The sequence below is a fragment of the Ammospiza nelsoni genome, chromosome 7 (assembly GCF_027579445.1).
Source record: "Ammospiza nelsoni isolate bAmmNel1 chromosome 7, bAmmNel1.pri, whole genome shotgun sequence".
Classification (NCBI taxonomy): Eukaryota; Metazoa; Chordata; class Aves; order Passeriformes; family Passerellidae; genus Ammospiza; species Ammospiza nelsoni.
The window spans coordinates 2,845,954-2,859,959 of record NC_080639.1 but is presented as its reverse complement, the minus strand read 5'-3'; the positions used below and the strand labels follow the sequence as shown (position 1 = coordinate 2,859,959).

Here is a 14,006-nt window from a genome sequence, read left to right as displayed (position 1 = left end):
TCACTCCATCAAACTCAAAGTGAGCTCCCTTTAGACAGGGGAGTGGGTTTGGGAGATCCTGGGGTGCCTCAGCACTTCTCTGGGTCAGAGCCTCTCTGTTTGCAGAAGGGAAGGAGGATTTCAAGAGCTAAAAGCTGTGGAATCATAAAATATCCCGAGTTGGAAGGCACCCACGAGGATAATCCAGTCCAACCCTAGGCCTGCACAGGACACCCCAAAAATCCCAGCCTGTGCCTGAGAGAGTTTTCCATGAGTTCTGGCAGCCTTTCAGACCTGAAAATCCAATTTCCTTCACTCACACAATGCTGTATGGCACATGGCTCCTGGGATAAATCAGCCTCTGCTGACTGACCATTTTTCCCTGCAATGACTTCAGAAATGGCAGTGGAAGCTCCCATTTCTCACTGGCATGGACACAGTTCAAGAAGCCACCCTGGAGCTTGTTTGAAAAGTAAAAAAGTAAAAAGAGGGGACTTTTAAACGGAAAATAAGATTTAAAAACAGTTCCACTTTGGGGAATAGAAATTATGTTTAATCCTTGAAGAACACAGGGGGTTCTGGTGGGACACTTTCCACTTGACCAGGTTGCTCCACCCTGGTTTTGAGCACTTCCAGGGATGGGGCAGCCACAGTTTCTCTGGACACCCTCTGCCAGGGCTTTATCACCCTCAGAGAGAAGAACTCGTTCCTGCAATTCCCTCTAAGCCTGCCCTGTGGCAGTGGGAAGCCATTCCCCCTGTCTCCTGTCTCTCCAGGCCCCTGTAAAAATGAGCTTTTATTCCTCCTGGAGCAGTGGGGAGCCTGCTGCAGCCTCAGCCACTGCAGCTGCTGGGAGATTCTCCTGCTGCAAATGGTTGGGGATGAGGAAAGTTCGAAAGAAATGGTTTGAATGTTATTAGCCTTCCCAAATAAAAGGAGGAACACTGGCAGCTGTGCCATAGAGCAGGTGAGAGACCTTCTGAGGGAGGTCTGAGGCAAGGAGGTGTCTTTAGGGTTAGAGAGAAAGAGAGGCACTTCCAGAAGAATGAAGCAGAACAACTCTGCCATCCTCCAGTCTGACCTCTTCAAACCTTCCATGCCTTTTATTATCTTTCAATCATATTTCGAGTTATTAATACACTCCAAGAGAAATCCCCATGGGGAGAAGACTTAAATATGCTGAGTGGGTACTTGGATAAACCATTTGAAAGTGTTTGTTGGTATTTTAAGAGCCCTGGGAAGATTTAGGGGGAAGAAGGGGAGGAGGAGGAGGGCTGCTTTCATCCAAAACAAAACTTGAGGGGTTGTTATCTGTGTAAATACCATCACAGAGATGGTTTCTAATGTTAAAAGTTGGTTTTGGGATGTGTTTTTCAGACTCTGCATGCAACAGCGCTCCTGGATCCGGTCCCAGCTCTCCGAACAACAGCTCCAACAACATCAGCACTGAGAATGGAATTGCAGGATCAGTCACCAGTATCCAGGCAGAGGTACAGAGCCCCCCTTCCCTCTGCTTTGTGACACCCCTCAGCTCTGGGAGAGTTTGGCAACTAAACCACACAAAAGGAAAAGCCAGACTTGTGACTCGGAGCAGACTTTGGGAATTACCTCTTATCTGTTTATTAATCTGGTTTGGACCAGCTCACAGGCAGCTTGTGGTAGCTTGCAGTGGTTTTGTAGTGAGGAGAAAGTAAAAATAAAGGGATTCAGCAAGGTCAAATGCAAGTAGTTTAGTGTTTGGGACTTTATTCCTGTATATAGGGTGGATTTATTGTGTGCAGTAGGATGGTCTAAATATGCCCAAACCATAATTGGATTAAAGGGGATGGATTTAAACTTTTCCTCCACAACTGGGGATCTGAAATCTTGGTGCCTTGTGCTGGTTTATAATCCCATAAAGTTTCACCATCACTTGAGGCATTGCTGGATGCCCAGGGCAGGGTGAGGTGGGGTTGGATTGAGCACAGCAGCTCCTGTGTTCAGGAATGCGGGAGCCAAGCTTTTCCAAGGGGTCTGGGCCATGTGAGCTGGCTCCCACTGCAAACTGTGCCTCTAGAAAACCAGTGTGGTTGTCTGATGTTACTGGTGCATTTCTTTTCATCCAGCTTCCCATTAGCTGTTCTCCCCATGAATAGAGTCTGTCTTAACACCAGGGCTCCAAAAACAGGCTGGGGCTTGTTCTCCACAAATATTCCTTTAGAATTGAAAAGGCCTTCTGATGGTGGAAATGTCAGTCCTTACTGCTTTCTAGTTTTGTACAGATTTGCTCTTTATTTTTATTTCTAATGTAGTGTAACAGTATTTAATATGGGGAACATGCCTCCTTCTCCACCCTCTGCCCTGCCAAATGATGCAGCACACGTTCCAGCCACTCTAATCTATAGCAAACCTTACAGATTTAGGTAATTAGTATGAAAATTAAGATGGTGGGAGGTGAGGGCTTCACTTGCCCCCGGAGAATGAGCACTGAGTTTTGTTTTTGCTGATCAGTCTTGTCTGTCCTTAGCAAACTGCAAATTCCCAGTTGCTGCTGATGGAAAAACCAGCGGGTTTGACAATTGTTTTTGTGACATAAACAGAGCAGGCAGCTTCCCAAAAGTCCCTGCAGGGCATTGGAATCAGGTGGTTTTTAAGGTCCCTCCAGCCCAAATCATTCCATGAGGTCAGAGTGAACTCCTGCAGGTAAATGTGAAGCTGGAGCATCCTCCTCATCCATTTGATTTTTCAGCTTAATAATTAGTGCTGATCATCTGGGCCTAGACCCCAAACACTTAATCAAATGGACACTGATCACAAGAAAAAGTCTTTCCATCAACTGCTTGTAGTGCAGCTGGAATTTTGTGACTTAGGCTGAGGCACAAGCAGTAAAAATTATTTGGAAAAAAAACCCTGTCCTGCCCAAGCCTTTCCCCTTCCTAAAGAAAAATAACTCAGCATTTTATTTCAGCATTCATGTGTGATCCCAGCTGATCCATTGGCCTGTATTTGGGAAAAAAAATAAGTGTAGTTTGGTGCCTTTAAAATCCTCTTCTTCAGTAGGAGCTGTATGACCTGGGAGCTCAGGTGTTGGAGATTCTTTAACACCAAAATGGACCAGGACTTCCCAAGTTCCCACCATTCAATGTTTGGAAATATCTGAGTGTTTCTGAAAAGATCATGTTGTGTTTTGTTCTTAGCTTCATGTTTCATTTTAAATGAGAAGTATATCTCACTGCTTCTTAGTTTGCTGCATCAGCCCTTGAGGCAGGTGTGTTGGAAGATGGTGCCCAAGTTCATTGTCTGAGTGCCTTCAGTGGGGAAAGACTGCAGCCCTGCCTCCTTTAAAGCAGACACTTTCTGCTTTGAAATACTGTTTTTAAAGGCACATTGCAGTTGGTACAAGGCTGTAAAAACTGCTGGAGTACAGCTGCAGACTGTGCATTCAGAAATGGCTGTGTGCAATTGAGCCCAGAGATGGGAGCTGTGTGTTTAAAGTGGTGATAATGCTGCCAAATCCCATATGCTCAGAGCATCAAGCTGCTGTGTTCTTCTCTCCTCTGTTTTTCTACAGCAAATCCCCAGGAGAGGCTTTGAGGCACAACTCCAGAGTATTGATTGTTCAAAGGGAAAATGGATGTAGTTTTGTTTCATTTATGATACCAGTAAAATATTTCATTCCTCTGCTGACAATAAGTATCTTATTTTCAATGGCACACTGACATTATGTAATTTAAATTAAAGCAAAATTGCCAGGAGTGTTCAAAAATCACTTGGAAAGAGAAGTGTGTGGGTACAAATAATCACATGGAGAATCACTTTAGATTAGAGAGAAAAATGAAGTTTTTTTTACAACGAATCTGTTAAAAATAAGGCACAGGCTGCCCAGAGAAGCTGTGGCTGCCTCATCCCTGGAGGTGTCCAGAGTCAGGCTGGATTTTGGGTTTGGAGCACCCTGAGATAGTGGAAGGTGTCCCTGCACATTGCAGGAGGTGGAACAGCCTGGCCTTGAACAATTCCAGGGGTGAGACAGCCACAACTTAGGTACACATTGCCCCTTAATAGAATATTGAGTTAAACAAAACTCCCTTTTTCACAGCAGCACCTGAGTTTAACAGGCTTCTGCAGAAGTCTTCTCAAAGTCTAAATTCTGTTTATGTTGGAAAATCACCTGCAGAGACCTCAGGGTGATCAGAGCCCTGGTTTCCTAACAGGAAAATCAGGCACTTTATTGTAATTTTTATAATGGGCTTTCTAGTGCGTATTTCAAATCAGTCTTGTTTAGAAATTAAAGGTATTTTTGCTAAAGTGTTCTTGCCTCAAATGCCTGTAAGATAACCAAGCAAATCTTGCATTTCACCCTGAAAATCAGGAAATAGCTCCATAAATGCAACCTTGAGGCTTTTGGATGGGATTTTGAAGTCTGATTTATGCTAACACACGCTAGTAAATAACATAAATTGTCTGTTATTTGCTAAAGAGAAAAACACCAATTGTAAAGCTTTTTTTTTTTTTTTAAAGATAATTGGCTTTACCTTTAAAAATGCCTGGAGAAGGGCAAGTACCAAGGGAGTAGCTGTTCCAGGGGAGGTTTAGGATGGAGATCAGGAAAGGTTCTTTCCCCAGAGGGTGCTGGGAATGGGCACAGCCCCGAGGCTGCCAGAGCTCCAGGAGTGTTTGGACCCTGCTCCTAGGCATGCACAGGCTGGGATTGATTGCTGGGGTGTCTGTGCACTTCTGGAGACTCTGTGTCCCCTCCTGCTGCCCTGTCCCGGTGAGTGCTGTGCCCTGGCCACGGGGATGGCTCTGGGATGGGCTCTCACCAGGTTTTCTCTCTCCTTTCCAGACCAGCCTGGCTCACAGGCTCGTCAACCGCGAGGGCTCCGTGACGCAGCTCCCGCTCTACACCTCGCCCTCCCTGCCCAACATCACCCTGGGACTGCCTGCCACCGGCCCCTCCAGCGTGAGTGGGGCTGGGACAGGGCTGGGGTGGCAGGCATCAGGGGCTGGGGTGGCAGGGATCAGCCTTTGGATGTAACTGGAGCTGGGATCAGCCTCTGGGATATCACTGGGTTGGGATCAGCCTGTGGGCTGTCAGTGGGGCTGGGATCAGCCTCTGGGATGTCACTGAATTGGGATCAGCCGCTGGGATATCACTAGGGTTGGGATCAGCCTCTGGGATGTCAGTGGGGCTGGGATCAGCCTCTGGGATGGCAGGGATCAGCCTTTGGGCTGTCAGTGGGGCTGGGATCAGCCTCTGGGATATCACTGGGTTGGGATCAGCCTGTGGGCTGTCAGTGGGGCTGGGATCAGCCTTTGGGCTGTCAGTGGGGCTGGGATCAGCCTCTGGGATATCACTGGGTTGGGATCAGCCTGTGGGCTGTCAGTGGGGCTGGGATCAGCCTCTGGGATGTCACTGAATTGGGATCAGCCTCTGGGATATCACTAGAGTGATCAGCCTGTGGGCTGTCAGTGGGACTGGGATCAGCCTCTGGACTGTCAGTGGGGCTGGGATCAGCCTCTGGGATATCACTAGGGTTGGGATCAGCCTCTGGGCCATCAGTGGGGCTGGGATCAGCCTCTGGGATATCACTAGGGTTGGGATCAGCCTCTGGGGTGTCTCCTAACCCCTGTGGCTGTGCGTTTGTAGGCGGGCCAAGCGCAGCAGGACGCAGAGAGGCTCGCAATCCCAGCCTTACAGCAGCGGATCTCCTTATTCCCTGGCACTCACCTCACTCCCTACCTGAGCACTACAACGTTGGAGAGGGATGGGGGAACTGCACACAACCCTCTCCTGCAGCACATGGTCCTACTGGAACAGCCAACTGCACAAACGCCCTTGGTCACAGGTGAGCGCTCCAGGGGCAGCACTGGGGCACCTGGAAAAGAGAGGGAACCAGCAGGGATCTGTTGGGCTGCTGTCAAGGCAGCCTCTAGGTCCTGCACCACCTGTACACCCTGCAGGTAGAACATAAAACCTTGGTTTATTGATTCATTGATTAGTGGTGGTTTTTCCAAAAGCAGATCTCCCACCTCATTTTGGTGAGATGAAAATAAATGCTGTTATTCCACCAGGACAGCAAAGTCTGGTTGGTAAAAGTTGAGAATTCTGTTTTGTTTAGAGTTCTGACCAGTTCAGATCAAAGTGAGGGCAAAACAACATCTTAACAACTCCTGTTTTCCATGGATGGTTTCTATTCCATGAAAATACGAAAGGTTAAAATCACAGGTTAAAACACTTAGAATTCCTTAGAAAATTAAAAATTTCCTTAGAAAATCACAGGTTAAAGCACTTCCTTAGAATTCCTTAGAAAATTAAAATTTTCCTTAGAAAATCACAGGTTGAAACACTTCCTTTCCATCATTGATATAAACAGCAGAGCCGTGGCACAGGCAGCTGCCTGCCAGCAGATTGAATTTGTTTGTGTGTGCCTTCCCTTTGCAGGATGTTAACTGCCATGAGTCACTCCCAGTGCTGCACTTTCAGAATGAGCTACCTGTGGGAAGGCCTGTGGCTATAAATAAGCTGGATTGAAAGCAATAATTCCCACTGGGATGAGTTCCTGGCTTCCTGTGTGTGGTGCTGGGACAAAGGATGTTTGACGTGTTGGTTTTCCTTCCCTTCCTTCCATTTTTGTTGGAAGTTCTTGGGAGGTGTCAGCCCCTCTGCAGCACTGCTGGTTGTACATCCAAATCCCAGGAATATCCATGGGGTTGGGATAAACTTGGGAGCACATAGATATGGGGAGGCTGATGCCCAGAGGTGTGGTATTTGCTTCTCTCAGTTTCCAGCATGCTGTGTTTGCTTCCAAGCAAATTCCTTCTACTCCACCTGCTCCGTGCGGGGCTTCCTAAAAGAGTACAACGTGTTACAGCCCAGCACTCAGGAGAAGGAGTCAGCACAGGGAAACAAGGACAAACACACGTTCCAGAGGCAGCAGCTGAGAGGCAGCGAGCTCACACGTGCTCCCCAAAGCCTTGAGTGCACAGCTAATATTTGGAAACTCCTTGGAAATAAAGTGGAGTTTAATAGGATTCTGCTGGAGAGCCTTGAGCTCTGGAGATGGTCCCCTGGCAGCTGCAGAATTAGCTGTGATGGCTCTCTCTGGGCTGGAAGGTAGACATGGACAGTTTGGGAAGCTGGACTAGAATTCCTCAGCTGTGCCATTCCTCTTGGGACTGGTTACTTCAGATAGTATCCTCCATGTTGTGGTACATGCCCTGATGCTCCTTATTCCTGATGGAGCATACTCAGGGCTAGGAGCAGCCTGGGATAGTGGAAGGTGTCCTTGCCCATGGGAGGGGGTGGAATGACATGAGTTTTAAGGTTCCAGGATCCTGTGAACATGGTGTCTCCTGGAAAGCTTTCCCAGGAGCACCTTGGAGGAGGGTAGTCTTCCAAAATATCCTCTGCAAGCTCTGCTGTCTGATTGGAACTTTTGGGAGGAGGAGCTGTGCTCTCAGGGAAGAGGAACACATCTTTCCCAATGATCTATGTATTCATACACAGACCTGTGTGTGTGCACACCAACACCTGCAGGAGCATGCATTTATAAAATCAAATATCCTTTCACATGATCTGTTGCAGAAAAAGCAGAGAGTGGGAGAAACTCTCTTAGTCTACCGAGAAAAGAGGCTTTCCATGAGTCAGCTCCTTCCACTAGGACAGTTCTGTGAATGGGTGGGAAAGGAGGTCACATCCTGAGACAGAAATGCCAAGGTGTTCATAATCCTCAGCATCCAGCTGGCTGCAGACTTCTGGGCAGCTTCTCCCTCTCTTAAAGCAAAGCCTGAGGAGAGCAGAGTGCTTCCTGCGACTGTAGGGAGGCAGCTGGTTCGTGCAGCTTGAACTGAGCCTGTGATCAGTCCCTAAACCAAGGTGAGCCATGAGGTTTAAACTCCAGACCAATGTGGTCCCCTATAGCGACAGAAAGGTCAGTAAGGTGTTGCTGGATGTTTCCAGAGGGTCTCTGAGTCACCAAGCAGATCCAGAACGCAAAGCAAGCAAAGCATTGCTGTGTGCAGTGGTGATTAACTGATCTGCTCTCTCTCAAGGCAGCTCCAGCTGTAGAGGTGGCTGGGTTTGACGTGGTATCACTGTCACCGTCAGCGTTACTCAACAGCCGTTTTCTCCCTTCCTTCCTTCCTTCCTTCCTTCCTTTCTTCTTCCTTTCGTTTCTCCTCTGCTGTTTTTTCCTCCATATTATCTTCAGACTGGTATCTTTCAGGACTGCCCCTGCACGCACAGCCCCTGGTGGGTGGAGACAGGGTCTCCCCTTCGATCCACAAGCTGCGGCAGCACCGCCCGCTGGGGCGCACCCAGTCTGCTCCCCTGCCCCAGAACGCCCAGGCCCTCCAGCAGCTGGTCATCCAGCAGCAGCACCAGCAGTTCCTGGAGAAACACAAACAGCAGTTCCAGCAGCAGCAGCTGCACATCAACAAGGTGGGCACGGAGCTTTCAATGCCTTTTTTTCCTCCACAGCAGCCTCAAGCATGCGATTTCGGGGTTTCTGGTGCAGATGTGTTTGTGGGCTCTACCTCCAACGTCCCTGGGATTCTCATCCTTGGACCTCTCTCAGGCATGACAACACAAGGATGTATTTGTGAGGGAGGTTACTCAGATACACTGAAACATTTGCTGAAAGGCTGAGAGACTTAGGAGTGTTCGCTTGGAGAAGAGGAGGCTCCAGAGAGAGCTCAGAGCCCTTCCAGGGCCTAAAGGGGCTCCAGGAGAGCTGGAGAGGGACTGGGGACAATGGATGGAGGGACAGAACATAGGGAATGGCTCCCACTGCTAGAGGGCAGGGATGGATGGGATATTAGGAAGGAATTGTTCCCTGGCAGTATCCCAGGCCAGGTTGGATGGGGCTTGGAGCACCCTGGGATAGTGGAAGGTGTCCCTGCCATGGTAGGGGGTAGAACTTCATCATTTCTAAGATCCACCCAAACTATTCTGGGATTTGTTCTGGTTTGAGGCTTTCTAAACACTCCTCCCAAGGAGTTCCAGTGGAGGCTCTCCTTAGGACAGCAGCAATTCCAGCAGCAGCTCTGTGGCTCAGGACAAGCCCGTGGCAGGCGGCCGTTCAGATCACTGCTGTTCCATTTACAGCATAGGTTCCTCCAAATATTTCCACCGTTCCAGTCCTGTGAGAAAACACAACTGCCAAGGGCTGGATCAAAGAGTGGGAGAAGCCACAACCCCCCCCCCCCCCCCCCCACACACACACACACCACCCCCAAACCCTTGTTTGTGGCCCGGGCTGAGGCAGGATGGTTACACAAGTCACTGACGTCAATGCTGTCCTCCTGGAGCACTGCCACCGCGGGTGCCAGCCCTGGCCCTGCGCACAGGGCTCTGGGGAGCTGCTGCTCCACAGGGATCCCATTTCCTCCCCCTCCAAACGCTCCCTGGCACCAGGGCCATGGGGTGTGGAGCAGGGAGTTGGGGCTCTTTGTTCAGGGAAGTTGTCAGCTGGAGAGATTTTTGGCGTGAAGGGTTTTAAAGCTTTTCCAAAGCCTTGGATGTGACGTATCCACTGAGCTCATTCAGACTTTCTCCTGGACCTCCCAGGAGCTGGAGAGCCACTGGAGCACTCTGACTTCCAGCTTTGTCCATTGCTCTCCACAGCAAAATCAGGCAGAGAGGGTTTAATTAAACTGATTTCCCTGTGTTTGATTTATAGGAGTCATGAGTTAAAATCACTTCAGTGCTAGTGCTGCGTGCGTGTGGCAGATTTATCCCATGGGATAGCATCCAAGTGCTGACATGGGAAAAGACTTTTCCCAGATTGGGGATATTTTAGGACCCTCATGTGTGTAGGAGAGTTAAATGATACTCCTGAAGTATTTTATATATTTATATACTCATAAATCAGGCTTTTCTTAATTCCATGTGATTTTCCAAATGTTGAGATTTTGGCCCTAAACGTTCCCTGTTAGGTGTCTGCAGCAGATGAAATTTTTGAGGGGACTGCAGCCAAAACAAGTCTTGCTGTTTCCAAGAAGGCAACTAAGGAAAAACATTTTGTTTTACATGAAAATATTAAGAATAATCATCCAAGTAGCTGTGGCTGCCCCTGGATCCCTGGAAGTGTCCCAGGCCAGGCTGGACGGGGCTTGGAGCAACCTGGGAGAGTGGAAGGTGTCCCTGGAATGGCAGAGGTGGAATGAAATGAACTTTAAGATCCCTTCTAACCCAGACCATTCTGTGATTTTCATTGAGCTGATATTCCACCATCAGCCTGTGTTTCTGTTTCCCACCTTTTTTTGCATGTTTAGTGTTTGACAGGGAAGTGCCAGGGGAGGTTTAGGTTTGAAAAGATCAGAAAAACTTTCTGCATTGAAGGGGTGCTCAGGCAGTGGCACAGTCACCATCCCTGGAAGCGTTCAGACAGCCTGTGGATGTGGCACTTGGGGACAGGGTTTGGGCTGGGTTTGGCAGTGCTGGGAGAACAGCTGGACTCGCTTGTGTGAGAGGGCTTTTCGAACCTTAAGGATTCTGTGATTTGTACTGTCAGAAGAACTTTTGCTCCAAGCCCCATCCAGCCTTGCAGGTGGGTTGTTCCCTCTCCTCCAAGCACAAAAGCTCCACAGTCTCCTGGTCCTTGCAGCTGTAGGACTGAGCCTGCCTCAGACAGTTGTTTTTCCCCTGCTGTCGCATCACTGCAGGGGGAAAACAAAACCAGATGAAGAGATTTCTGTAGGCTTTGGCAGCTGCAGAAGGCTCTGCCAGGTACTCTGGTGCCCAAGTCAGCCTCTCCCCATCATCCCTTGTCATCTCTTGTTTCTCCTTAGTTCATAAAAATTAAAAATCAGAACCCAAAGGGAACATGGGAAGAGCCATGTCGAGTCGAATGAGTTCAGCCTTTTTCCTGTGTTTTACTCATTTTCATCAAAGCTGTGTTCTATTTCTTCCTTGAGTTCATCCTTCACCTCCAGAGGGAGGAAAGGGAGGGTTCTGCTGGCTTCTGCACATCCTGGTGTGGTCAGGGCTGAGCTGACATCCTCCTTTGCTTCCTGGCTCCTCTCTTCCTCTGGCTTTCTGACCCATGGTGCCACCCCATTGATGGGGATCACGGTCCCATCCAGCCCAAACCATTCTGGGGTTCCCTGGTTTTTCTGCTGGGAACTCCTCATTGATCTCTGATCTGTAAATAGATGTCTCTAACCTGTTGGTAGGACTTTCAAGGTCTTCAGTGTCCCAGGAATTTGCCATTGTGGAGAAAGGTGTCCTGGAGATGATGGTATGGAGTAATGGGCATGGTGATGCTCAGAGGTTGGATTTGATGGTCTTGGAGGTCTTCTCCATCCTTAATGATTCTGTGGTTCTATTTATCACATCTACTGGACAAATCCAATGTTAGCTGAAATGTCACCAGTGAAAAATGCAGCTTTTTTTTCCCCTCATGAAATGTTCCACAGAAAAATGATGAACTCTTTGGTTTCCCCTGTATTTATGACCTGACTTTGCTCTGTGTTTTCTGGTTTTTACTGTGGTGGGTTTTTTTGTTCTTTTTTTTTTTTTTTTTTTTTTTTCCCTGGGTTTTGATTTTGGGGTTTATTTTTTGGTTTTTGGGGGTTTTTTGGGGTTTTGTTGTTGTTGTGTTTTGGTGGGGGTTTGTTTGTTTGTTTGTTTGGTTTTTTCCTTTGGTTCACTTTTTGTTTTGTTGTTTGGTGTTTTTTTTTTTAATTTCTGTTCTTTGTATTTCAAAGCTGTGGAGGAGAAATCTTGCCAGCTGCATGGAGCCTTTTAAAAATGCTTGTGACTAGAGAGCAGTAATTTATTCTGGAGTGAAGTCGTTGTCTGCCCGGGGCTGGAGAGGCAGTGCCTTTACCAAAGGTTTATGGTGGCAGCTCGTGACAGCCAGAGGCCACTGGGTATGAAAACAGAGGAGTAACCTCGTGGCAGAGGAAGCCAGACAGCTAATTAAGGGATGGAGAGGTTATTTATGGTTCTTTGTGCTTACTATTTCAGATATATTTACAAGCATTCTCAGTGCTGCCATTCCAGCCAGCCCCTCTCACTTTTATTTCCTCGGATTTTAAATGGCACGAGCATGTGCTCGTAAAACTGCACAAATGGAAGATTTTTAGGGAGTTTGGATGGGCCTGGCATGCAGATACTGAGTGTTTTATGTGGAATTTGTTGGTAAGAAAGTGTCTTCTCTGCAAAATCTTCCTTTGAGGGTGGGGTTGCAACAACTGGAACTAGAATGTCTGAAATGTCCTTGCCATCGACCACTTGGTCTTCTCAGCCTTCACCGTGGCTGGCATTTAATTCCTACATTTTTAAGGAGTAGGAATAATTTAAAACTTCCAGGGAACTACACTGCCTCTCATTCCCATTAGGTATGACAGTGGCACTCTAAGTTATTTTTCCCAGCAATTACCTCGTGCAGTTCAGAAGTTCAAAAGGCATAAGTTCAAAAGCTTGAGTGAGACCTTCAATCCAAGCAGGAAAAAAAAAACGCAAAACAAGCAGCAGATGGTTTATGATAATTTAATTATCTTTAAAACAGATCATATTCATCAAGCCTAAGAGGGCTTAAAGAAAACTGGTAGAAGAACGTGTAGCTTAATGTGGTTTGGTTATTCAGTGTGTGTTATAAGGAATTAAACTGTGAGGGGCAGGGGAACCTCACAAAAATCCTTGAGGGGTTTTGATCCCTGAATCTTTGCAGGGACCTCCTGAGGTCACTGAGGGCAATGTCCTCCCTCTAACAGGTTGCCCAAGGATCTCCAAGGATGAAGATTCCAAAACTTCTATGAAGAACCTGTTCAAGTGTTTGACCAACCTCACAGGAAAAAAAAAAAGTTTTATTGTGTTCAGAAAGAATTTTATGAGTTTTAATTTGTTCCCATGGCCTTCTGTCCCATCACCTGTGAGTGCAACCTGTGAGAGTCCCATGGACTTAAGGATGTCCAGGTCTTTAAGTGGTAATTCCTTCACAAGGAAAACAGGGAAGTTTTCCTTGTTCAAGACTTTGCCTCTGGTGTCAGAGTTCCAGGGATTCCTGAAGGATTGTCTTGAATAAGGCATTAATTCTATCTCATGTGCCTTCTGTCATTCAGCAGGGGCACCAGGATCTCCTTAGCCTTCCTCTTTTCTTGCTTCATGTCCCTTGCCAGATTCACTCCATTCCTGCCCCTCTGCCTTGCTTAGGTAATATGGCAGAGCCTTCTTTCCTGCTTTTGGGGGAGAAAAAGGCTTAGTTCCAGATTGGAGCCACTGTTCTTCAAAGAGCAAGTTACTGACAAATAGTCCCTCCTCCTGCATGTGTTCAATAACCATGTTTTGATTTAACTTTATTAGATTTAAAATCAATATTGCTTACCATACCGATGACCTAATCCTCATTAAACCTTGCCCCGACAACTTTCAAAGTGCAGCAGTTTCTTTATAAGCCTGTTTGAAACAGGGACAGCCTGAGCTCTTTGAAAGGGAGGAAATGGATTGGTTTTCCTACTCTGGAGTTGAAAACAGGTCACATTTGGGGTTTTTTTTTTTATATCCCAAATAAAAATTGTAAGCAGTCTGAGACAGAGAACTGTGAATTTTATCTTGCCAAGGATCTTAGAAAAAGCCTGAGTGAATTACAGTGAGAATTAAATTGTTCCTTTAGGTTTAGGAGCTCCTCTCTGAGACGTTTACTGTGTCTGGTTAGGAAGGTCAGGTTAGAACAATGCTGCTCTTGAGGTTTGCTCTCAGCTGCATGTCCTGAGTTCCCTCTTAACCAGCTCCATAAGAGTACAGATCTTCAAGTAATCATTATTTCAGCCTCACAGAAAAAATTCAGGGAGTGATCCGAGGTGATGTTGAGCAAACAGGCAGCAGAAGCCCTGCTGGAGGGTTTGTGTCCCCGGTATTCTTTCAGAATTTAATTGCCAAACATCTCGATGGGTTTGTGAATGGAGTGGCATCTGGAGGCGTGCAGGAACAAGAGGCTCTTATTCCTTCAGAGGGAGGATGAAGTGGAAAATAAGGAGGTGTCATCACTCAGGACACAGGATTTCAGAGCCTTCGATGCCAGGGTTACCCTGACCTTAATATA

At 47.3% G+C, this 14,006-nt stretch overlaps 1 protein-coding gene across 1 annotated transcript in view; it reads left to right on the top strand.

Moving 5' to 3' along the window:
- HDAC4 (histone deacetylase 4) overlaps nucleotides 1-14,006 on the top strand; it is a 178,613-nt gene that overhangs the window by 127,550 nt on the left and 37,057 nt on the right. Inside the window, exons 9-12 of the mRNA XM_059476527.1 lie at nucleotides 1,357-1,469; nucleotides 4,802-4,918; nucleotides 5,606-5,804; nucleotides 8,169-8,398. Of these exons, the coding sequence (XP_059332510.1) occupies nucleotides 1,357-1,469; nucleotides 4,802-4,918; nucleotides 5,606-5,804; nucleotides 8,169-8,398 (659 nt within the window). The remainder of the gene's footprint in view (nucleotides 1-1,356; nucleotides 1,470-4,801; nucleotides 4,919-5,605; nucleotides 5,805-8,168; nucleotides 8,399-14,006) is intronic.